The sequence below is a fragment of the Balaenoptera musculus genome, chromosome 8 (genome assembly GCF_009873245.2).
Source record: "Balaenoptera musculus isolate JJ_BM4_2016_0621 chromosome 8, mBalMus1.pri.v3, whole genome shotgun sequence".
NCBI classification, from domain to species: Eukaryota; Metazoa; Chordata; class Mammalia; order Artiodactyla; family Balaenopteridae; genus Balaenoptera; species Balaenoptera musculus.
This window is the reverse complement of record NC_045792.1, coordinates 4,871,184-4,897,690: the sequence shown is the minus strand read 5'-3', so window position 1 is coordinate 4,897,690 and position 26,507 is coordinate 4,871,184. Positions and strand designations below refer to the sequence as shown.

The 26,507-nt window shown below is 37.1% G+C and overlaps 1 protein-coding gene across 8 annotated transcripts in view; it reads right to left on the bottom strand.

The window, feature by feature from the left end:
• Positions 1 to 26,507, bottom strand: part of ARHGAP32 (Rho GTPase activating protein 32) — a 277,525-nt gene that overhangs the window by 167,134 nt on the left and 83,884 nt on the right. For 2 of the 8 annotated variants that reach the window (XM_036859502.1, XM_036859503.1), the window contains exon 1: positions 22,122 to 22,237. The exons of 4 other annotated variants lie outside the window; for them this stretch is intronic. In XM_036859502.1, coding sequence (XP_036715397.1) covers positions 22,122 to 22,237 — 116 coding nt within the window. Of the gene's footprint in view, positions 1 to 22,121; positions 22,268 to 25,692; positions 25,715 to 26,507 lie in introns of those variants that run through there. 2 more of the 8 variants (XM_036859510.1, XM_036859504.1) reach the window with 2 other exon arrangements.

The window sequence follows — 26,507 nt, the reverse complement described above, 5'->3', positions numbered from 1 at the left end:
AAACTGATGACAGTCATCAAACTACAGATCAAATAAATCTTACAAATCTCAAGCAGGATTAAAAAAAATAAACACTTACATTACACTCAAACTGCTAAAAAAAAAAAATTACTAAGAGAAATTCTTAAAAGCAGCCAGAAAATAAAAGACAAATTGACTTCAAAGGAGCAATGATAACAATGTGAGGACATTTCAATGGAAATGAGAAGATAATAGGGTAAATCTTCAGCACAGTAAAAGGGAAAATATTGCCAACATAAAACCCTCTGCCTCACAAAACTATCCACTAATAAATCAGGTAAAATAACTTATTTTCAAACAAAAGCTAAAAGAATTTATTATCAGAAGACTTTCAATAAAAGAAATAGTAGAGTTCTTCTGACCAAAAGAAACTGATCCAGATCTACAGAAATGCATGATGAGCACAAAAAGTGGGGAAACATAAGTAAATATTGATGTAAAAATGGATGTAAACACAATAATAATGTTCTACAAGGTTTATAATAGACATAAAAATGCACAAAGGATAGGAGGGGTACATGTAGCCAAACAATTTAGGAATCCTCTATTGGTTGGGAAGTGAAATAAGTCCTATTTTAGAGAAGAATGCAACATTCCAAAGATATATGTTACAATCCCTATGGTAACCACTAAAAGAATAATAAATGTACAACTAAAAAGCTAATAGAGGAGAAAATTTTGAAAAATAAAACATACTTGATTAATCCCAAAGAAAGCAGTAAAGGAAGAATAAAAGCACAAAGAATAAACAAGGCAAATAAATAAATATCAAGATGGTAAACTTCAGTCCAAGGATATTATTAATAATTTTTAACATGACTGGACTAGTTAGCAAGCATGTGTAGAAACTGTATCCCTCATTCATTACTAGTAGGAATTTAAATGGTACAGTCACTATAGAAAACAATTTGGCAGTTTCTCAAGATGTTAAACATAGAAAAACTGTATGAGCCATCAATTCCACTCCTATGTATTTAACTAAGAGAAATAAAAGCATATGTCCACCAAGAACTTTTACATGAATGTGCATACCAATATTATTCATAATAGCCAAAAAGTAGAAACAAGCATCAACTGAAAAATGAACCAAAATATTTACCAGATCCATACAATAAAATAATATTTGGCCATTAAAAAAAGAATGAAGTGCTAATCCATGTTACCACATGGATGAAAAGTAAAAGCATTATGCTTAATGAAAGAAGTCAGACACAAAAGACCACATATTGTGTGATTCCATATATACAAAATGTCTAGAATAATCAAATTCACAGAGACAGGAAGTATACTGGTGATTACCAGGGGCTTGAGGGAGGACCAAATGGAGAGTTGTTACCAATGAATAAGAGATTTCTTTCTGAAATGTTCAAGAATTAGGTAGTGGTGGTATTTGTGCAAGTTTGAAAATATACTAACAACCACATAATTGTATACTTTAAAAGAGTGAATTTTATGGCATGTAAATTATATCTCAATAAAAAAGTAAACGGACTAAAAATTCTAATTAAAAATAGGTAAAGGGGGACATTTCATGATGATAAAAGTGTCAAATCAACAGAGTAGAATAACAATAAAATCCATATGCAACAAATAACACAGCTTCAAAATACATAAGGCAAAATCTGAAAGAACTAAAAGGAAAATAGCTATATCCACCTTACAGCTGTAGATTTTAACAAACGTTTCTCAGTAACTGATAGAATAAGTTAGCGAAAAGAAAAAAATGTAAGTATATAGGAGATTTGAACAACCCAATTTTCCAACCTGAACTAGAACATTAAACCCAACAACTACATAATATACGTTCTTTACAACTGTATATGAAATATTTACAAAAAGACCACATGCTAGACCATGAAGTGGTAGCAACAAATACAAAAAATTTAAATCATGAATGAACTGTTTTGTGACCACCATAGAATTACACTAAAAATCAATTACTGAAAGGGACTTCCCTGGTGGCACAGTGGTTAAGAATCTGCCTGCCAATGCAGGGGACATGGGTTCGAGCCCTGGTCCCGGAAGATCCCACATGCCGTGGAGCAACTAAACCCGTGCACCACAACTACTGAGCCTGCACTCTACAGCCCGTGAGCCACAACTACTGAAGCCTGCACGCCTATAGCCCATGCTCCAAAACAAGAGAAGCCACCATAATGAGAAGCCTGTGCACCACAACAAAGAGTAGCCCCTGCTCTCCACAACTAGAGAAAGCTCGCGTGCAGCAACAAAGACCCAACGCAACCAAAAATAAATAAATAAATATTTTAAAAAATCAATTACTGAAAGATAACTAAAAATTCTCCCAAATGTTTGGAAATTAAGAAACAAAATTCTGAATAACTCATGAGTCAAATACACAAAATCACAATAGAAATTAGAAAATATTTTGATCTGAAAAACAAAAATAAACACATTAAAGTGTGTAGAATACAACTGAAACAGAGCAAAATTCACATCTCTAAATGTATATTATCTGAAATAAGACAAGTTGAAAAATAAATGATTTATGCTTCCATCATAAAAATCTAGAAAAAGAACAGAAAATTAATTCAAAAAAGAAAGAAAAAAAAATATAATAAAGAAATCAATGAAATAGAAAGCAGGTGTATAATAGAAGAAATCAAAGTCAGAAGTTGATTCTTTGCTAGATTAATAAAACGGACAACGCCTAGGAAGAAACATTGAGAAAAAAACAAGGAACACAAATATAAAGAATGAAAATGGAGATATAACTAGAAGCCTGCCGACATTAAAAAAGATTCTGAGAGGGACTTCCCTGGTGATCCAGTGGCTAAGACACTGCGCTCCCAATGCAGGGGGCCCGAGTTCAATCCCTGGTCAGGGAACTAGTTCCAACATGCCGCAAGTAAGAGTTTGCATGGGAAACTAAAGATCCCACACGCCGCAAAGATGATTCTGCACGTGGTAACGAAGATCCTGCGTGCCGCAACTAAGACCCACCGCAGCCAAATAAATAAATAAATACTTCAAAAAAACAAAAAAGACTCTGAAGATACTACCAACAACTCTATTCCAATATATTGAGAATTTAGTTTAAATGAACGAATTCCCTGAAGAACACAACTTATCAAAACTGAAACAAGAAACAAAAGATTTAAATAGTCTTATAGCTATTAAAGAAACTGAATCTGTAAGAAAACTGCAGGCCCAAATGGATTCATTGGTGAATTCTTTCAAACATTTAAGGAATAAATAATAACAACCTTACATACATTCTTCCAGAGTATAAAAGTAAAAGGAAGACCTACCAACCTGTTCCATGAGGCCAGGACAGCCTTCATAACAAGCTGATAAAGACACTACTAGAAAAAAAAATTATGGTTCAATATCATGAACATAGTTGCAGAACTCCTAAACAAAATATTAGCAAAAAGGATAGTGAACAAGTGAGTTTCAGTCCAAAATACAAATTAATTTAATATTCTAAAATCAATCCCTATAAACTGACCACATCATTAAAATAAAGGAATAAAAACATATATAATTTCAACAGGTAAAATTTAATACTTATTCATGATTTTTTAACTACACTTATGTTTTTTTTTTTTTTCTTTAAACATCTTTATTGAAGTATAATTGCCTTACAATAGTGTGTTAGCTTCTGCTTTATAACAAAGTGAATCATTTATACATATACAATAGGTTCCCATTACTCTTCCCTCTTGCATCTCCCTCCCTCCCACCCTCCCCATCCCACCCCTCTAGGTGGTCACAAAGCACCGAGCTGATCTCCCTGTGCTATGCGGCTGCTTCCCACTAGCTATCTATTTTACATTTGGTAGTGTATATATGTCCATGACACTCTCTTACCCTGTCCCATCTCACCCCACCCCCTCCCCATATCCTCAAGTCCATTCTCTAGTAGGTCTGTGTCTTTATTCCCGTCTTGCCACTAGGTTCTTCATGGCCTTTTTTTTTTTTTTTTCCTTAGATTCCGTATATATGTGTTAGCATACTGTATTTGTTTTTCTCTTTCTGACTTACTTCACTCTGTATGACAGACTCTAACTCCATCCACCTCATTACAAATACCTCCATTTCATTTCTTTTTATGGCTGAGTAATATTCCATTGTATATATGTGCCACATCTTCTTTATCCATTCATCTGTCGATGGACATTTAGGTTGCTTCCAGGTCCTGGCTATTGTAAATAGAGCTGCAATGAACATTGTGGTACATGACACTTTTTGACCTATGGTTTTCTCAGGGTTTTGATGAGGATTATTAAAACACACACAAACACACACACCTAGCATCACACTTAATGGTAAAACTGATGCTTTCCCGGTGACAAGCATGGTCAACATGGTCATGAACAAGACAAGAATGTCTTCTATTCAACATTGTCCTTGAGATCTTAATCAGGTGTTTTTTTTTAATTTATTTATTTATTTTTGGCTGCGTTAGGTCTTTGTTGCTGCGCGCAGGCTTTCTATAGTTGCGGCAAGCAGGGGCTACTCTTTGTTGCAGTGTGCAGGCTTCTCATTGCGGCGACTTCTCTTGTTGCAGAGAACGAGATCTAGGCGTGTGGGCTTCAGTAGTTGTGGCTCATGGGCTCTAGAGCGCAGGCTCAGTAGTTGTGGCACACGGGCTTAGTTGCTCCGCGAAATTTAGGATCTTCCCGGACCAGGGCTCGAACCCATGTCCCCTGCATTGGCAGGCGGATTCTTAATGACTGCGCCACCAGGGAAGTCCCTCTTAATCAGTTTTATTTTAAAAGGTAAGGAAAATAAATAAGAGGTATAAAAATTAGAACAGAAAAAATAAAATTCTCATTATTTGAAAATGATACAGTATGTAAACAATGTAACAGACTCTAAAAACAATCCGAATAAATAAGATAATTTAGCAAGATCACAGAATATAAGGTCAAATGCAAAAATAGAATGTATTTATATATACCAGTAGTATCATACAATTATTTATTAAGACCAAAAAAATCCCACCAAAAATACAATAGATAAATAATTTGTACTATCTTCCATATAATACTACACAGAAGCGAAAAAAAAATTACTGCTGCAACTTGCAACAAGTGGATGAATCTCATAAATGTTGAGAAACAGAAGCCAGATATGAGTACATGCTGTTCCCAGTATATATGTGTATCAAACCATTACTTTGTAGCCTTAAACTTACACAATGTTATAAGTCAATTATATCTCAATAAAGCTGGAGGGAAGAAGAGTACATACCGTAGTTTATTTACATGAAGTAAGAGGACAGGCAAAACTAATCTATTGTGACAGAAGTCAGAATGGTTACCTTTGGGAGAGGTAATGAATAGGATGGGCAAGGGTCTTGTAGGGTGCTGAGAATAATTTATATTTGACTGTGTTGTGAGTATATGAATGTATACATTTCTATACGTTCTTCAAGCTCCATTCTTCTGATCTGTGGACTTTATATATATGCAAGTTATACCTTAAAAAAGTATAAAATAAAAATTTATTGGCAAATGTCACACATTATCAGGTATAAAAATTATGTTTATATACATTTTGTGTCATATAACAATGAATCAACTCCACAAAAACTTACTATCTTTTTAATTGACTATTTTCTTCTATGCTTTTAAAATTATAGACAGATTTTACCCTTAAAGTGATTAATTATAGTTGCATATCTAACAGAAAAGACAAAGTGTTAAGATTACTAACCATAAAACCTGAAGAATCTAATGCTATATTTACAAGAGTTTTGTGTAAAACATCTCCAGACTTGAACCTGGATATTTTCAATCAAAAGGAAAAAGCAGAGAGACAACACTTTCTTCAAATTGTAGGAACTAGCCTTACCATCTTGCTGCTTCCCTAATTAAAAAATTATTTGAATCTCTGACACACACTCACTTTATATTTTATGAGCTTCTTGTTCATAACATGAAAAATCATACTTGACGGAGTTGAAGTTCCACAGAGAAGCCCAAGTGACACATCGCCTAAGGGACTGCTTGCTCCCAGGGATATCTTCCCTTGATCCACGGGATGAATTCCGAGCAGCGACAGAACTTTTTTCCTTGTATCCCCCAATCTTTGCTTTTTGTTCATTTCTGGTTCTTTGCCCAGTTGGGTATGGTTCTGTGACACTGGTGGCCAGTGAGTTACTCCCCATTGGTATAGAGAATGACTGGCAAGTTTTCTTATGGTCTGACCATGTGGTGATATTTGACAGAGAAAGGCACCTATTCTCTGTCAGAGAAATGGGTTTTAGTCTATTTATGTCTGTCTGTTTGTGAAAGAATATATTTAAATTTTACTGAAGAGAACATCATCTCGTTGAGATATACCTAAACTGGTGAGTTTGGTGTTCTCTGTTTAAGTTGTAAAACTGAAGCTACGAGGTGGCTGTGTGTGTCTCTAAATGATAAGAGTTATTACCTGTCATCATAGGGAGTAATATATTTTCCTACCTTCAGAGGATATTAATAAATTAGACTATAAAGCACCTTAAAATACTGGAGCTCTGTTCTGGTTCGTTTATACAGACTATTAAGCGCTTACAAATATCTAATATTCCTAGAATTCCCAGAAAATAAAGAAACTGAACTTCTAACAATAACAGGGTTAGCTATGTTGGTGGTGAAAACAGAATGGAGGTTTACTGAAGGCAGAGGAATCGAGTTTTGGTTATTTCCAACTGAAAATGCCTGATATACTATAATTCTTAGCAGGTATAACTTTATCATGCAAAAATCAAAAGGTATATAGTGAAAAATCTTCCTCCCTTCCCTGCCTCCAGTCTGCCCAATTCCTACCCATTAAATTCCCCACTTTATATACTCTTCCAGACTTTATGAATATATATATTTACGTATATAATTTTTTCATATATATTAAAGAATATATCCACAAAAAGCAAAGTAAAAAAGCAATGTGTAAATATGCTACTCTTTGCGTAAAAAATTAGAACAGTTTTATTCCTCCATCTCCACCCCACTTTTTACATAAAAAGTATGTTTACACACTGTTGTGCAGTTCTCTAATATTTCCTGCAGAACTTTCCATATCAGTATATAAAGAGCTTCTTCACTGTTTTTACAACTGTGTAATAGTCCACTGTGTAGATATTCCATAATTTATTGAACCAATCCCCCTACTAATGAATTCTTCAATTATTTCCAATCTTTTGCTATTACTAACTATGCTACAAGTTTGTAAGATGTCATTTTTATATATGTTCACGTATACCTGAAAGACAAATACAATACAGTGTAAAAAATTCTTTTTATACAGTAGCCCATTTTTCTGTTGGGTTCTTGGTCTTTTTCTTATATCTTTTTAGTTCTTTATATACTAAAGAGATTAGTTCTTCATTTGTATTATGAATTCCAAGTATTTTTTAAAGGCTGTAATTTGTCCTTGCTTATTGTTTTCTATAATGCAGATGTTTTATATTTTATGTAGTTGAATTTCAGAACCCTTTCCTTTAGGACTTTTGCATTTTTTTAACATCTTTATTGGAGTATAATTGCTTTACACTCTTCTGTTAGTTGCTGCTGAGTAACAAAGTGAATCAGCTATACATATTCATATATCCCCATATCTCCTCCCTCTTGTGGCTCCCTCACAACCTCCCTATTCCACCCCTCTAGGTGGACACAAAGCACCGAGCTGATCTCCCTGTGCTATGCGGCTGCTTCCCACTAGCTATCTATTTTACATTTGGTAGTGTATATATGTCCATGCCACTCTCTCACTTCATCCCAGCTTACCCTTCCCCCTCACCGTGTCCTCAAGTCCATTCTCTACGTCTGAGTCTTTATTCCTGTCCTGCCCCTTGGTTCTTCGGAACCAATTTTTTTTTTTTTAGATTCCAAATATATGTGTTACCATACGGTATTTATTTTTCTCTTTCTGACTTACTCCACTCTGTATGACAGACTCTAGGTCCATACCCTTCACTATACTCAATCTCATTTCTTTTTATGGCTGAGTAATATTCCATTGTATATATGTGCCACATCTTCTTTATCCATTCATCTGTCGATGGACACTTAGGTTGCTTCCATGTCCTGGCTATTGTAAATAGTGCTGCAATGAACACTGTGGTACATGACTCTTTTTGAATTATGGTTTTCTTAGGGTATATGCCCAGTAGTGGGATTGCTGGGTCGTATGGTAGTTCTATTTTTAGTTTCTTAAGCAACCTCCATACTGTTCTCCATAGCGGCTGTATCAATTTACATTCCCACCAACAATGCAAGAGGGTTCTCTTTTTTCCACACCCTCTCCAGCATTTATTGTTTGTAGATTTTTGGATGATGGCCATTCTGACCGGTGTGAGGTGATACCTCAGTGTAGTTTTGATTTGCATTTCTCTAATGATTAGTGATATTGAGCATCCTTTCATGTGTTTGTTGGCAATCCGTATATCTTCTTTGGAGAAATGTCTATTTAGGTCTTCTGCCCATTTTTGGATTGGGTTGTTTTTTTGATGTTGAGCTGCATGAGATGCTTGTATATTTTGGAGATTAATCCTTTGTCCATTAATTCCTTTGCAAGTATTTTATCCCATTCTGAGGGTTGTCTTTTCGTCTTGTTTATGGTTTCCTTTGCTGTACAAAGGCTTTTAAGTTCCATTAGGTCCCATTTGTTTATACTTCCATTTCTCTAGAAGGTGGGTCAAAAAGGATCTTGCTGTGATTTATGTCATAGAGTATTCTGCCTATGTTTTCCTCTAAGAGTTTTATAGTGTCTGGCCTTACATTTAGGTCTTTAATCCATTTTGAGTTTATTTTTATGTATGGCATTAGGAAGTGTTCTAATTTCATTCTTTTACATGTAGCTGTCCAGTTTTCCCAGCACCACTTATTGAAGAGGCTGTCTTTTCTCCATTGTACATTCTTGCCTCCTTTATCAAAGATAAGGTGACCATATGTGCATGGGTTTATCTCTGGGCTTCCTATCATCTTCCATTGATCTATATTTCTGTTTTTGTGCCAGTACCATACTGTCTTGATTACTGTAGCTCTGTAGTATAACCTGAAGTCAGGGAGCCTGATTCCTCCAGCTCCATTTTGCTTTCTCAAGATTGCTTTGGCTATTCAGGGTCTTTTGTGATTCCATACAAATTGTGAAATTTTTTGTTTAATTCTGTGAAAAATGCCATTGGTAGTTTGATAGGGATTGCACTGAATCTGTAGATTGCTTTGGGTAGTATAGTCATCTTCACAACGTTGATTATTCCAATCCAAGAACATGGTATATCTCTCCATCTCTCTGTATCATTTTTAATTTCTTTCATCAGTGTCTTATAGTTTTCTGCATACAAGTCTTTTACCTCCTTAGGCAGGTTTATGCCTAGATATTTTATTCTTTTCATTGCAATGGTAAATGCAAGTGTTTCCTTAATTTCTTTCAGACATTTCAACATTAGAGTATAGGAATGCAAGAGATTTCTGTGCATTAATTTTGTATCCTGCTACTTTACCAAATTCATTGATTAGCTCTAGTAGTTTTCTGGTAGCATCTTTAGGATTCTCTATGTATAGTATCATGTCATCCACAAACAGTGACACTTTTACTTCTTATTTTCCAATTTGGATTCCTTTTATTTCTTTTTGTCTCTGATTGTTGGGGCTACAACTTCCAAAACTATGTTGAACAATAGCAGTGAGAGTGGAAAACCTTGTTTTGTTCCTGATCTTAGTGGAAACGGTTTGTTTTTCACCATTGAGAATGACGCTGGTTGTGAGTTTGTCATAATGGCCTTTATTATGTCGAGGTAAGTTCCCTCTATGCCTACTTTCTGAGGGTTTTTATCATAAATGGGTGTTGAATTTTCTCAAAAGCTTTTTCTGCATCTATTGAGATTATCATATGGTTTTTATCCTTCAATTTGTTAATATGGTGTATCACATTGATTGATTTGTGTATACTGAAGAATCCTTGCATTCCTGGGATAAACCCCACTTGATCATGGGGTATGATCCTTTTAATGTGCTGCTGGATTCTGTTTGCTAGCATTTTGTTGACAACTTCTGAATCTATGTTCATCAATGATATTGGCCTGTAGTTTTCTTTTTTGTGACATCTTTGTCTGGTTTTGGTATCAGGGTGATGGTGGCCTTGTAGAATGAGTTTGGGAGTGTTCCTCCCTCTGCTATATTTTGGAAGAGTTTGAGAAGGACAGGGTTTAGCTCTTCTCTAAATGTTTAATAGAATTTGTCTGTGAAGCCATCTGGTCCTGGGCTTTTGTTTGTTGGAAGATTTTTAATCACAGTTTCAATTTCAGTGCTTATGACTGTCTGTTTGTATTTTCTACTTCCTCCCGGTTCAGTCTCGGAAGGTTGTGTTTTTCTAAGAATTTGTCCATCTCTTCCAGGTTGTCCATTTTATTGGCATATAGTTGCTTCTAGTAATCTCTCACGAGCCTTTGTATTTCTGCAGTGTCACTTGTTACTTCTGCTTTATCATTTCTAATTCTGTTGATTTGAATCTTCTCCCTTTTTTTCTTGACGAGTCTGGCTACTGGTTTATCAATTTTGTTTATCTTCTCAAAGAACCAGCTTTTAGTTTTATTGATCTTTGCTATCGTTTCCTTCATTTATTTCTGATCTGATTTTTATGATTTCTTTCCTTCTGCTAACTTTTAGGTTTTTCTGTTCTTCTTTCTCTAATTGCTTTAGGTGTAAGGTTAGGTTGCTTATTTGAGATGTTTCTTGTTTCTTGAGGTAGGTTTGTATTGCTATAAGCTTCCCACTTAGAACTGCTTTTGCTAAGTCCCATAGGTTTTGGGCCATCGTGTTTTCACTGTCATTCGTTTCTAGGTATTTTTTGACTTCCTCTTTGATTTCTTCAGTGATCTCTTGGTTATTTAGTAGTGTATTATTTAGCCTCCATGTGTATGTATTTTTTACAGATTTTTTTCCTGTAATTGATATCTAGTCTCATAGCGTTGTGTCGGAAAAAATAATTTCAGTTTTCTTAAATTTACCAAGGCTGATTTGTGACCCACAATATGATCTATCCTTGAGAATGTTCCATGAGCACTTGAGAAGAAAGTGTATTGTGTTGTTTTTGGATGGAATGTCCTATAAATATCAATTAAGGCCATCTTGTTTAATGTGTCATTTAAAGCTTTTGTTTCGTATTTATTGTCATTTTGGATGATCTGTCCATTGGTGAAAGTGGGGTGTTAAAGTCCCCTACTATTATTGTGTTACTGTCGATTTCCCCTTTTATGGTTGTTAGCATTTGCCTTATGTATTGAGGCACTCCTATGCTGTGTGCATAAATATTTACAATTGTTATACCTTCTTCTTGGATTGATCCCTTGAGCATTATGTAGTGTCCTTCTTTGTCTCTTGTAATAGTCTTTATTTTAAAGTCTATTTTGTCTGATATGAGAATTGTTATTCCAGCTTTCTTTTGATTTCCATTTGCATGGAATATCTTTTTCCATCCCCTCACTTTCAGTCTGTATGTGTCCCTAGGTCTGAAGTGGGTCTCTCATAGCAGCATATATATGGGGCTTGTTTTGTATCCATTCAGCCAGTCTGTGTCTTTTGGTTGGAGTATTTAATTCATTTACATTTAAGGTCTGAAGTGGGTCTCTCGTAGCAGCATATATATGGGGCTTGTTTTGTATCCATTCAGCCAGTCTGTGTCTTTTGGTTGGAGCATTTAATCCATTTACATTTAAGGTAATTAACAATATGTATGTTCCTATTACCATTTTCTTAATTGTTTCGGGTTTGTAATTGTAGGTCTTTTCCTTCTCTTGTGTTTCCTGCCTAGAGAAGTTCCTTTAGCATTTGTTGTAAAGCTGGTTTGGTGGTGCTGAATTCTCTTAGCTTTTGCTTGTCTGTAAAGGTTTTAATTTCTCCGTCAAATGTGAATGAGATCCTTGCCGGGTAGGGTGATCTTGGTTGTAGGTTTTTCCCTTTCATCACTTTAAATATGTCCTGCCACTCCCTTCTGGCTTGCAGAGTTTCTGCTGAAAGATCAGCTGTTAACCTTATGGGGATTCCCTTGTATGTTATTTGTTGCTTTTCCCTTGCTGCTTTTAATATTTTTTCTTTGTATTTAATTTTTGATAGTTTGATTAATATGTGTCTTGCCGTGTTTCTCCTTCCATTTCTCCTGTATGGGACTCTCTGCACATCCTGGACTTGATTGACTATTTCCTTTCCCATAGTAGGGATGTTTCCAACTATAATCTCTTCAAATATTTTCTCAGTCCCTTTCTTTTTCTCTTCTTCTTCTGGGACCCCTATAATTCAAATGTTGGTGCATTTTTGTTGTCCCAGAGCTCTCTGAGACTGTCCTCAATTCTTTTCTTTCTTTTTTCTTTATTCTGCTCTGTGGTAGTTATTTCCACTATTTTACCTTTCCAGTCACTTACCCGTTCTTCTGCCTTGGTTATTCTGCTGTTGATTCCTTCTAGAGAATTTTTAATTTCATTTATTGTGTTGCTCATCATTGTTTGCTCTTTAGTTCTTCTAGGTCCTTGTTAAATGTTTCTTGTATTTTCTCCATTCTATTTCCAAGATTTTGGATCATCTTTACTATCATAACTCTGAATTCTCTTTTCAGGTAGACTGCTTATTTCCTCTTCATTTGTTTGGGCTGGTGGGTTTTCACCTTGCTCCTTCATCTGTTGTGTATTTCTCTGTCTTCTCATTTTGCTTAACTTACTGTGTTTGGGATCTCCTTTTTGCAGGCTGCAGGTTCGTAGTTCCTGCTGTTTTTGGTGTCTGCCCCCAGTGGGTAAGGTTGCTTCAGTGCGTTGTGTAGGCTTCCTGGTGGATGGGACTGATGCCTGTGTTCTGGCGGATGAGGATCTTGTCTTTCTGTTGGGCAGGACCACATCCGGTCGTGTGTTTCGGGGTGTCTGTGAACTTATTATGATTTTAGGCAGCCTCTCTGTTAATGGGTGGGGTTGTGTTCCTGTCTCGCTGGTTGTTTGGCATGGGGTGTCCAGCACTGGAGCTTGCTGGTCGTTGAGTGGAGCTGGGTCTTAGCATTGTGATGGAGATCTCTGGGCGAACTCTCGCCAATTGATATTACATGGGGCCAGGAGGTCTTTGTTGGTCCAATGTCCTGAACTCAGTTCTCCCACCTCAGAGGCTCAGGCCTGACACCCAGCCGGAGCATCAAGACCCTGTCAGCCACACAGATGTTCGAGGGGTGTGGTTTGGTCCCAACGGGTTGCAGAGCTCCCTGCAGTCGGCCACGTCAGACTCAGAGCAGAGCTTAGACTTCCTGACGGACCAGAAGCTGACAGAGCTCTATGGGGAGTTTTGCATTTTAAGTCAGTTCAAAATGCCTTTCCTGATCTAAAACAATTTTTTTAAAAATTTCCCATGTTTTCTTTTGAATATTTCATGTTTTTATTTAATACATTATATCTTCAACCATTTGGAAATTATCCCTGGTATGAGGCAGGTCTCCAATTTTATTTTCCACAGATGCATATCCAGTTTCCCCCAAAGTATTTCCTGAATACTTTGCTGGTGGCGCAGTGGTTAAGAATCCGCCTGCCAATGCAGGGGACATGGGTTCGAGCCCTGTGCCGGGAAGATCCCACATGCCACGGAGCAACTAAGCCCCTGAGCCACAACTACTTAGCCCATGTGCCACAACTACTGAAGCCTATGCGCCTAGAGCCCGTGCTTCGCAACAAGAGAAGCCACTGCAACAAGAAGCCCACACACTGCAATGAAGAGTAGCCCCCGATTGTCACAACTAGAGAAAGCCCGCACACAGCAATGAAGACCCAAGGCAGCCAAAATAAATTAATTAAAAAAACAAAATCAAAAACATAATGTCTCTGTTGGTTTTTGAGAAGCCATCTTTGCCATACCTGCCTATGTATTAGGGTGTATTCCCAGGCTTTCCATTTTACTCCCTTATGCCCTCTATTCATACCGGTACCACAAGGTTTTAACTATTGACACTTTATAGCAATGTCTGCTCACACTAATCCTGTATCCAACATCCTTGCTTTTTTCTTTTCCCCAAAGTTTCTTTGCTAAATTATTTGGTCAAGGTCAATTTCTTTCAAAACCAATTTACCTAGGTTTTTACAAGGATTCTTATTATCACATTAAATTTATAATAAACTGACATCTTTATGATGTTGAATATTTTGCTATGAACAAGGTATACCTTTTCATTTATTCCAAACTTCTTTCATGTCCTTCAGTGATATTTTAAATTTTCCTCATATAGGTTTTAGAATTTCTTATTAAGTTTATTTCTGAGTATTTTATCTTCTTTGTTGCTCTTAAAAATGGCACCTTTTCTTCCATTATATCTTCTAACTGGTTACTGTTTGATACACTGTTATTAGCCTTATTTTGCAGATGGGAAGACTGAAATATATTAGCACATCTCAGTCACTCCAGATGTGATAGACCATTTTCTCCTAGAAGTTCCCACTTCCCAGCCTGAAGAGGACACTAAAACAAGCCATTCTCACCTCTAGAGACCCACTAGACTAGGTGACAGACACCAAGATTCTGCCTCACTGAATGCCCCCTTCAGAAGTTTCCTCTCAAAAGCCATGAAAATAACTACCAGTGGACTTCCAATTCAAGACCTCATATATGTTGAGAAACAGAGCTCTTCTTCTCCAAGTCTCTGAAAAGCCAGTAAGCCAAATAAAAGGAAATAACTCCTTAAGAGATTAATATGGGTGGGATCAGCAGGCCAGAAATCTCGATCAACTTTTGGAAGACAAAAAAGCAAATGGGATCATACTGACTGGTAAACCGGCAGCGAAAAACAGAGGTTCAAGGAGGCTACACTCCCACTTCTCTCCACAACAAAAGAGGTACTTGCCCCCAAGGAATTAGTAAAAACTGGAAAATTACTCTGTAAATAAATTTAACAGTCAATTAGAAGGACTAGGGCTCCTAATGTGGGTATCTGCACCTAAGAGAAGGCAGAGCTATACACATCATGGGACTGCTGGAGAAAACACCGTAGGGGGAGGAAACAAAGAAGGGCAATATTTAGCTTAGCAGTAAAAGCTTCAATTCTGTTCAGTCAGAACAAACAGAACATGTACATTGAATGAATCAAGCTACAAAGCTGAAGAAGAAAGACAATAATCTAAATTTATCACTGTATAAATATTATGTCAGTGGATATGTTATATCTATACGTGAAGAAGAATGCTTAGAAATTACTTCTATACTCAAATTGAATCTGAAAGATTAAAGAAAAGGACGAAATCAGTGGCCTAAAGCAGCAGTCCCCAAACTTTTTGGCACCAGGGACCAGTTTCATGGAAGACAATTTTTCCACGGATGGGGACGGGGCAGGGGGGGATGGTTCAGGCCGTAATGCGAACAGTGGGGAGCGGCAGATGAAGCTTCACTCACTCGCGCACCAGCCTGCTCACCTCCTGCGGTGCGGCCCGGTTCCTCACAGGCCACGGACCGGTACCTAACGGTCCACGGCCTGGGGGTTGGGGACCCCTGGCCTAAAGAACAAGTACAAGAAATACCTCAAATCACAAAATCAAAATGTAAAGATAAATATACCATGAAAAAATGATTAAGGAGACTAAATATGCAATAAATAGATTCCACAAGGAGAAAATTATTACAGATAAAAGAGGTAATAATTAAATTAATAATAGATAACATTAAAAAATCTTTCCTAATATGAAGACCTGAATCTGTAGACTGAAAGTCACTGAGCTCCAAGCTGAAGATTTGATGACAAAATACACATAACTACGAATAAAAAGAAAATCTTACAAGCATTCAGAAAGAATAAGTTGCCTACAACGGAAAAGAAAAAAACAGCACTGAGTCTATGCAAGAAATCAGAGTACATCACTCATAGAACTTATCTGAACAAAATACACAAGAAAATATCAACCAAATAACAAATGCACTAGAACAGATACATTAAGATGTAATATGATAAAAAGGAGAGCAAACAACAACAACACATGTAACTGAATCTGACTGAATGATAAAAAACAGTAAAGCATTACAGCAAAACACTAGGCCTGGGGGTGAGGGGAGAACGGTGTTAAACAGAAGAGTACCCCAAGTCTCATCCAGAGAGAAGGGGACTGAAAGAAGTATTCTAAAGACCTTATCTTAAAAGGAAGGGAAATAGGGAAGAAAAGAGAGCACCAAGAGGGGAAAAAACAGCCTACCTAAGTTAAAGAAACTGTTTGATTTGCAAATTATTAATACAGAAAATGCATATCTGCATATGAGAGCATGGAAAAGGGAAGCTAATCACTAATGGAAAGTAAAAGTATAGCAGAACTTCTAAAATTAAGTATCTAGAAAGGTTTTGCTTGTTCTGATTGTAATCTTCCCAGGTTTGTCACTTTATGTATTTTTTTTAAAAAAGGAAATTGACTATATTACATTTATAAACAGAGCTTTAAGTGTTTCAGGGATTTTCATTTACAGTAAAGTTTGAACATGCAATTGACTGTTTATGAGGGTTTAATGTTAAGTTGAATCCAAAGCTTAAGGAGAAATAGAAAGAAAAAGAAAGTTAGAATTTTAACTTTAAATAAATAACTCAATAACCAGGAACTTCCATATAGTTTTATACAGTTTCTGTGCTCTAAGGTCCTTCTTGTACATCATAAAACTCATACAGATAAACATACCTTGGATTCCATCCCAAAGAGTTTAATTACTGAAATACCAAGAAAGTCTTGTAGGAGCATGCTTCATGGTTAATTACAAAGGCAGCCAATTGGCTAGACTCCAATACTGAATAAAATTTTCTGAGATTAAGCAATGTTCACATCAGACTCTGCTGATTATCATTAAATTTATTATTTTTGTGACACTAATGAGAGTATATTGGGTGATAGTTCTATTTCATATTGAAAGAATATTTTAGGGGCTAAACTATACTCCAGATCACACATCCAAAGTTACACAGTAATAGAAATATCTTTTTTTTTAATGCAAAAATACACATCTTTTTTGGTATCATACATAACAGATTATTAAGGGTGTGATGACTAGGAAAAGTCACAGAGTATAAAATAGGCCTGGGTGTGATATTGATATATCTGTCACTGGTAAGCTGTTACTGCTACCTCTCTATCCTGGGAACCCTAAAATGAGGAATTTCTATAGAAGACAAAATAACAGTCAGGGTATTAAAAGCAGAGAACTGTGAAATAGCTTTATGGGTTTCCAGAGGAATTTAGCCATTAAAATAGCCATCCTAGATCTGAAAGAAATGCAAGAACATAGAAGAAATACCATATTCCAAGCCCTTGTTACCTATTTGGACTGCTGCAGTATCTTCTAACTCATGGCCTCATTTCAAATAAGGCAGAGAATGAATAAAGCAAGCAAGCAACCAACCAATCAAATGCATGAGCCATTATTATTAGTTCTCTGATGCTATAAACCAATAGAGACATTGCAAAAAAATTAAAATATGTACACCAAATTATCTGGTTTAACTCAAATCAGAAGCTTCTCTTCTCACTTAAAATCAATTGTCTTATAATGGAGATACAAGTGAAGATCTGACTGAGAGATCTGGGCATCTGTATACTCTTAATTTTAAAGGTATACAAGTTCTAGAAATGTGGTTTAATTATGCACTATCTCTGTAAACATTTCAAACTATATGTCATTGTTTGTCATACATACTAGGCTATGAATCTGCCAACAATGAGATACCAGAGAACATTAAACAAGATCATATGATAGGGCTTCCCTGGTGGCGCGGTGGATGGGAGTCTGCCTGCCAATGCAGGGGACATGGGTTCGATCCCTGGTCCGGGAGGATCCCACATGCCGCGGAGCAACAAAGTTCGTGCACCACAACTACTGAGCCTGTGCTCTAGAGCCCGCAAGCCACAACTACTGAGCCCACGTGCCACAACTACTGAAGCCCGCATGTCTGGGACCCATGCTCCACAGCAAGAGAAGCCACTGCAATGAGAAGCCCGCGCACCGCAGCAGAGTGGCCCCTGCTCGCCGCAAATAGAGAAAGCCCACGCACATCAACGAAGACCCAACGCAGCCAAAAATAAATAAATAAATAAATAATTTTTTTTTTAAAAAAAGATCATATGATAAACATTTCTACTCTCAAATGCCAAAGAACCAGAACCTCTCATGATCGTGAGTTAATAATAATTCCCAGGTGTCCTCGAGGTCATATTTTTAAAAGGTCACTACTTCACTTTTATGTTGCTGCATAAAGTGTTACTTCACTTTTATGTTGGCTGCATAATTTATACACCACTGGTGCTCAAAGAAGGAATTTCAGAACTGAGAAATAAGTTGTAGCCTCTTAAAAGTTATTACTTACTAGAAAATAACATTTAGCAGCAGACATATGAAAATTTTTTATAAAACTCAAGTCTTTTACTTTTAACATCAGTTACCCTGGGGTTCAAGATTTTGCTCTACCATGTACTGACGATATGGTGTATGTGGCTTTCTGAGCTACAATTTCTGCATCTGGAAGATAGGAAATAATAACACCTACTTTACAGGATTAATAAACATATAACTGATATACTATATCATATTTGACTTAGTACACTGCATATAACTCCTAAATAAATTTTTCTCTCTTAAAAGAATTAAAACATTTTTGTTTTTCCTTTCTGCCTTATATTCCCCTTTCATATTTACAGAAGCATTCTTCTAATCATCCCTAAGGACTATTCTAAAGACTCTGAGGGGGCTTCCCTGGTGGCGCAGTGGTTGAGAATCTGCCTGCCAATGCAGAGGACACGGGTTCAAGCCCTGGTCTGGGAGGATCCCACATGCCGCGGAGCAACTAGGCCCGTGAGCCACAATTGCTGAGCCTGCGCATCTGGAGCCTGTGCTCCGCAACAAGAGAGGCCGCGATAGTGAGAGGCCCGCGCACCGCGATGAAGAGTGGCCCCCACTTGCCGCAACTAGAGAAAGCCCTCTCACAGAAACGAAGACCCAACACAGCCATAAATAAATAAAATAAATTAATTAATTAAATTTAATTTAAAAAAAATACAAGGTGCTATAGAAGCACTTTAAAAAAAAAAAAAAAGACTCTGAGGATCTCGAAATATTCTAGTCTAAGAACTCTTTTACCGTAATGGTATGATAGATATTAACTTCACAAAATTAGAAATCAGAAAATGAGAGATTTGTGAGTCAGTGGTAGGCAGGTTAGAACTACTGCCATGAAGGGAGACTGACCAACTTCCCACAGAGCTATAACGTAAGAAAAGGTACCCCTTACTCCAACCAAGTCCAAAAATAAAAGTTATTCCAAAAGCTACTGGGCATAGTGCTCCTCTGTGAGTACCTCCTCCTAAAGCAGACGACAACTGGAAGTACCAGAAACCTACATTTCAGGCAGCTATGACTTTACCCTCTTAGCCATGCTGCCTCAAATGACACAATGCTATTCTCTTAAGAATGAATTTAAAACCCAGATCAGAAGCTATTCAGAGAAAAAGAAGAGCACACAATCTTCTCTGCCCTTATTCTGTGTGTGTGCATGCATGGAAATTAATGAGTATGTAACCATAATGACAGTTTGGTTAATGTGTATTAGCACAGATTTTAAAGAAACACATAAAACTTTTCTATATATATTTTTAACTATCAAATTGATTTTACAGAAACAACTCTCATATACAGCACTGAATCTATAATTGGTTCTCCCAAGGTTACAGCTGCAACTCCCACTATCTGCCCCTCACCACCTTCGACACCCACACACATTTTTTTCTGCAAGGCGTTTCAGCTGGAACGCCACTGTGAACATTGTGCAAGCACTCTGATGCCACACTTCCTTACGTCTGACTGCTGAAGAGGTGAGAAACGCTACTTGGAATGTGGCCTTACCTTGATCTCTTTGTTGCACTTATAAATGAAATAAGATCAAACCTCAAAGACATATTTGGTTTGGGAGAGTCACGGTGACATTCAGCTATGAAATAATACTGTAAACAGACAAATGCCCTAAAGTATCACGGTTTCCTAAAACAATGCATACACTAGCTCAGTTTCTCAGGATGAAAACGTGGTCACATAGTCCTAAGGAAAAGAAAAGCTCAATCTTACACAGATTTGCTTTTAAATGAACTGTCAAAAGAATATCCCAGACAGCCTCCTGTTGCCTCACAAGTAAATGGAGGATCACAGTACCAAATCTATCACAACAACAAAGTCCAGGTTGTTTCTTCCTCTGACAAATATGTCAAAATAACTTCCACAATTTTAACACCAGGCCAAACGGTTTTAACACAAACATAATAAATACCTCATTCCTACTAACTGTTCATGACACACTGACCATATTTAAAACTATGCAATATGTGACGCATCAGCACACCTTGGGAGAGAAGTAGCTTACTCAAATAAGAAAGGCTAGGGACTTCCCTCGTGGTCCAGGAGTTAAGACACCGAGCTCCCAATGCAGAAGGCCCAGGTTCAATCCCTGGTCAGGGAACTAGATCCCGCATGCCACAACTAAGAGCCTGCATGCTGCAACTAAAAGATCCCGCATGCAGCAACTAAAAAGACCCCGTGTGCCACAACTAAGACCTGGAGCAGCCAAATAAGTAAACATTTTTTTTAAAAAAGGCTAAAATAAAATTATGGAGAGAATGAGAAGGCTGACACAAAAAAAGAATTTCATATGTTAATAAAATAGTTCATTTTCATACTTTGAACACTGAATTATTCTTTAAAATGTAAAACATACTTCTTATTCATTTTAACCACTGATTAACAAATTTAGTGTGGGTTATCAAGAGTTCCTAATATTCAATCTCTTCTGTAATTTAACCTAGACTTTAAAAATAAAATCTGTGGATAAAGAAATCCTTTAACTTGAGAAAGGAAAGACTCTTTGAACACTAAACATAAAGACAAGATCTGGGCTTCCCTGGTGGCGCAGTGGTTGAGAATCTACCTGCCAATGCAGGAGACATGGGTTCGAGCCCCGGTCTGGGAAGATCCCATATGCCGCGGAGCAACTAGGCCCGTGAGCCACAACTACTGAGCCTGTGCGTCTGGAGCCTGTGCTCCGCAACAAGAGAGGCCACGATAGTGAGAGGCCCACGCACCGCCATGAAGAGTGGCCCCCACTTGCCGCAACTAGAGAAAGCCCTCGCAGAGAAACGAAGACCCAACACAGCCATAAATAAATAAATTAATTAAATTTAAAAAAAAAAAAAAGACAAGATCTGATGAAAATAATGATCTGTTCTCCGACCCAATTACTCATAGATAAAACTGTAAAAGATGTTTAACTGCCCATGTGGCTGACAGTGATAATATGCAGTACAAACTTCAAGAGTTTTTTTTAATACCTCCAAAAGAATTAATTTGCTAACCGTGTTGAGAAAGAAAAGCCAGAATAAAGCCTCCTAAAATTTGTAACAGCACAACACAATTAATACACAAATGGCGCTGTGTCTACAAGCTGGGTGAGACCTCTTTCTTCACCGATGAAAGGAACTTGGAGAGCTGCTTAATCAGGAGGCATTCGCAAACACTTCAATTACGAAGTTACAGCTAGAGATCAAACCAAGAGAGATTTGCCAGGGCGGGGGCAGGGGAGCTATAAGGGGAGTGAGACATAAGGTCAGAGGCTTTGATTCATGAAACAATTAATTTGTACTTAATCAAAATGTTTCATACACATGAATAAGGCAACAAAAGCAGCCATACATACATACACACACACACACACACACACACACACACACAGGAACATATTCCAAGAAAAGAAGAAGAAAAATCTACTAGATTCAAATCCAAATCACATGTTAGGTACAAATCAGATATACGAAGGGGGTAGTAGTTCAGTCTCTACCTGAAATTCCTGAAATGCTACTACAAAACCTGTCTAACACCTTCTCTTCCTGGTGTTCTAACGAGTCATTTAAAATGTCTTTTACAAGCTCAGGACAAGTTGTGGAATGAAGAGTGCTACATACAACTAGAAACCTGTCCTCTTCAGCTCCAAACCTTCCCCCAGAGAAAAGAAGTCTTACAGGAAAAGAGATTAAAACAAAGAGGATGGGAGGGCTGAGTAGCACAAGTGAAGGATGTGGACAGAGGGACAAAGGTGAGAGAGGGAGAACTGACAGCAAATTCCATAATTACCTGAAATGTTCTTCCCTTTCTCCCTCTTCAATGTCATTCACCTGGGTTGTAACTTCTGAATCCAACAAAAAGACACTGTCATCTCCTGAAGTGCTACTCTCACTTTCTGTCTCCATCTTGTACTTCAAAAATTTAAACCTCAAGCCATGGACTAAAGAACAGCAGTGTTCAGGCTGTTCAGCTCTACTGATGTACACACAGGTGCGCAGCTGAGGCATCACTGATATGTGATCACGCTGGGCCAAAGTTTATTACGTGCTAGGTTAATTGCAGGTGAGGCAAAGACAGGAAACCCCACGAAGCGCCCTCACTGTGTCAGACTGCTACACCTGTGATACCGGACCCCGCCCACTGCCTTAGGCTCTGTGACCTACATCACCAAATGCAGAACCCAAATGAAGGTGAGTTTTCACTATAATTCATTTAATAACTATTTCTCTCTTCTTAAACTTTCCAGCTAATAAGTTAAAAAATAGAAGCTTTCAAGATGCAGACTTCTCTTACTTATATCCTTTTTTCTCTCAGACTTTTTTTTTAAATTGTAGTTGATTTACAATGTTGTGTTAGTTTCAGGTATACAGCACAGTGATTCAGTTATACGTGTGTATGTGTGTGTGTATAGTCTTTTTCAGATTCTTTTCTCTTATAGGTTATTACAAAATTGTTGAGAATAGTTCCCGGTGCTACACAGTAGGTCCTTGTTATCGATTTTATATATAATAGTGTGTATATATTAATCCCAGCCTCCTAATTTATCCCTCCCCCTGCTCTTTCCCCTTTGGTAACCATAAATTTGTTTTCTATGTCTGTGGGTCTATTTCTCTTTTGTAAGTAAGTTCATTTGTATCCTTTTTTTTTTTTAGATTCCACATATAAGGGACATCATATGATATTTGTCTCTGACTTACTTCACTCAGTATGACAATCTCTAGGTCCATCCATGTTGCTGCAAATGGCATTATTTTGTTCTTTTTTAATGGCTGAGTAATATTCCATTGTATATATGTGCCACATCTTTATCCATTCATCTGTCGATGGACATTTAGGTTGCTTCCATGTCTTAGCTATTGTAAATAGTGCTGCTCTGAACACTGGGGTGCATGTATCTTTTCAAATTATAGTTTTCTCCAGATATATGCCCAGAAGTGGGACTACAGGATCATATGGTAACTCTGTTTTTGATTTTTTAAGGAACCTCCATACTATTCTCCACAGTGACTGCACCAATTTACATTCCCACCAACAGTGCAGGAGGGTTCCTTTTTCTCCACATCATCTCCAGCATTTATTATTTGTAGACTTTCTGATGATGGCCATTCTGACCAGAGTGAGGTGACAACTCATTGTAGTTTTGATTTGTATTTCTCTAATAATTAGTGATGTCGAGCATTTTTTTCATTTGCCTGTTGGCCATCTGTATGTCTTCTTCGGAGATGTCTATTTAGGTCTTCTGCCCATTTTTTGATTGGGTTTTTTTTGTTGTTTGATATTGAGCTGTATGAGTTATTTGTATATTTTGGAAATTAATCCCTTGCCGGATGCATCATTTGCAAATATTTTCTCCCATTCTGTAGGTTGTCTTTTTGTTTTGTTTACGATTTCCTCAAAGGAGACAAGAATATACAATGGAGAAAATACAGTCTCTTCAATAAGTGGTGCTGGGAAAACTGTACAGCTACATGTAAAGAATGAAATTAGAACATTCTCTAACACCACATACAAAAATAAACTCAAAATGGATTAAAGACCTAAATGTAAGACCAGATACTATAAAACCCTTAGAGGAAAACATAGGCAGAACACTCTCTGGCATAAATCGCAGCAACATCTTTTTAGATCCGTCTCCTAGAGTAATCGAAATAAAAACAAAAATAAACAAATGGGACCTAATTAAACTTAAAAGCTCTATCTCAGACTTAAGAAAGGTCAACTAAAAACTAGAAAGGATAACACTGCATGAGAAGGTCTCCTGGGCCAAGCACAATGGGAGGCACAGTTATAGATCTCAGAGGTAGGGAGGATCACAATTTATAGAGAAGATAAGCATGGTCTAGGGACCCGCCCAACTTCGTGCCTTCTAGTATTACATCCGTCTTTCCTTCCCCACAATAATAACTGCCATATACACCTTTGCTCAAGTATCCAAAGTGGGACACAGCAGCCAGGCTTGTCCATGGCTTTCTAAAGAAAAAAAAAAAGTAAATATCGTCAGTTAAAAGACGCTGACAATTACAGCAAATAAAAGCATGCAACATTTTCACACATAACAAACTGCAGATGCCTAGAGCAGCAATAAAATGACTCGCTGGGAAATGAGTGAAAAGTATAGCATCTACAACACTGGCAACAACATAACTGTTACTTAAAAATCAAGCACGCTGGTACCAACCACTGACATGTCACCCATGCATGGGCGTCTGCCCTTTACTGAGCAGCCAAACACTGACGAGCCTGGTTTTACATTAAATCTGACCAGATGAAATTTTAAAAGGCATCCACTGGGATACCCTTGAATTTTCATATTTGAAAATAAGGGAAGTTAACCCTCTAGCTGACTTTGTTTATACGATACTTCTTCCTTTCTACAAAACTACAATTTACATTATGTGTTACTGTTTTAATCTTGTTGCTTCAAAAATTATACAGTTTTAATCTGCAGACTGTGTGGTCATTACATACATTCCTGCTAGAAACTGAAATTTGTTATCAGGTCTGGGAACAAATCTGGAAAACAAACTGTTCTTGAGAGCAGCTACACTGGAAAAACTCCTGAACAATTTATACAGAGATATCTTGCAAACTAGTCTAATGATTTTCACTCAAGACAATTCCAGAGAAATTTTGGCCTGAATAACTATAAAAAAAAATTAAAGGATTATTGAGATCTCTCTATGCCATAAATCCCCTATCATTTTCCAAAGATTCCAAAGAGATGGAATTAAATTTAATCCCTTCCTCATTCCATCCATTGAAATAAATTCCCAATGGATCAAAGATTTAAATGTAAAGAGAAAACCATAAAAGAAAATCATGGGAAAGCTTTTATCACCTCACAGCGAGGAAGTCCTTTCTAAGTATAATTTTAAGAAGCCCTGAAACCACAAAAGACTGATACATTTTACTACATACAAATTTTAAAATCTTCCCTAACCAAAAAAAAAGTTTTTAATTGTGAATAAAGTAAAATGTAATTAATTAAGAAAAAATATTTGGAACATATCACAATGGGTTAATTTCCTTAACATATTTAAAAAGTGCCTATAACTCTTTAAAACCCAACAACCCAAAAGATAACTAGGCAAAGGGCATAAAGAGAATAATAATAGAAAAATACGAAAGAATCTTAAAACATAAAAAAAAGTATTTAACTTCACTCATAATAAAAATGCAAAAAAACACAGTAAGATTTTTTTTTATCTATCAGGCAAAGATTTTTAAAAGTTTTAACAAGCTGTTTGGAAGAAGATGTGGGAAAATAAATATAGACTGTTGGTGGAAATATACATTGGTATAACCTCTATGCAGGGCAATCTGGCAAAAAAAATCCTGTGTTTTCATGAATTCTACTTACCTTTCCTTTTAATCATTTCTTTTGCTCTTTCACTCTCATGGTTGATTACCTCCCTTCCTCAAGCCCTTTCAAACAAGAAAAAGTGACCTGTAAGCAGTATCTGTACACAGCACACTGCGGGCAGCCTGACTAACGTCAGATCACTCCGGCAGTCTCTTCTAGTTCTGCTGCCACATCAGAACCCTACCTCCCTGTCCCGCGCCCCTGCTGCGGTGAGAGCCTCCTCCCCTCCCAAGCTGACTTACACACCAAGCAGACCTCCCAACACTTGTTCTCACAGTTTTGACTCTGCTATTAGAAGTTTTTAAAAAATGTTTTTAACTTCAGAATCAACATGCGTTCTTTTTTCTGTTCCCTTCTTTGGTAGTTTATGAAAATCTAGAAAAAACAAAAGATAATGAATAGCAGGGAGGCAGGACAGGAACCAGGCAGAGTCAGTCCCAAGGGCACCAGAAGCTGAGCCAGGGACTGGCCCTTCCTGCAGACCACAGGGTGGCTTTAACCCTTTTTCCTGATTGGCTTAAAACCTGACCAGACTCCATTTCCACAACAAGCTTCTTAGAGCACAAGTCTCTGACCTAAACCCAGGGAGTCATCATCAGCAGTTTAGAACCAGCTGATTCTTCATCTTCCACTGACCAAGAGAGGTAAGGAAGGTGAGGGAAAGAGAAGTTCCTAATCCCTGCAGGAAGAGGAAAAGCATTCTTAGCAACAGTTGAAGAGTCCCAAAGTAGAATGCATTTTTTTTCAAGAGAAAAACAATTTAAAGATATAAATCCACTAAAATTTAGAATGAATACATAGTGTAAGAATGG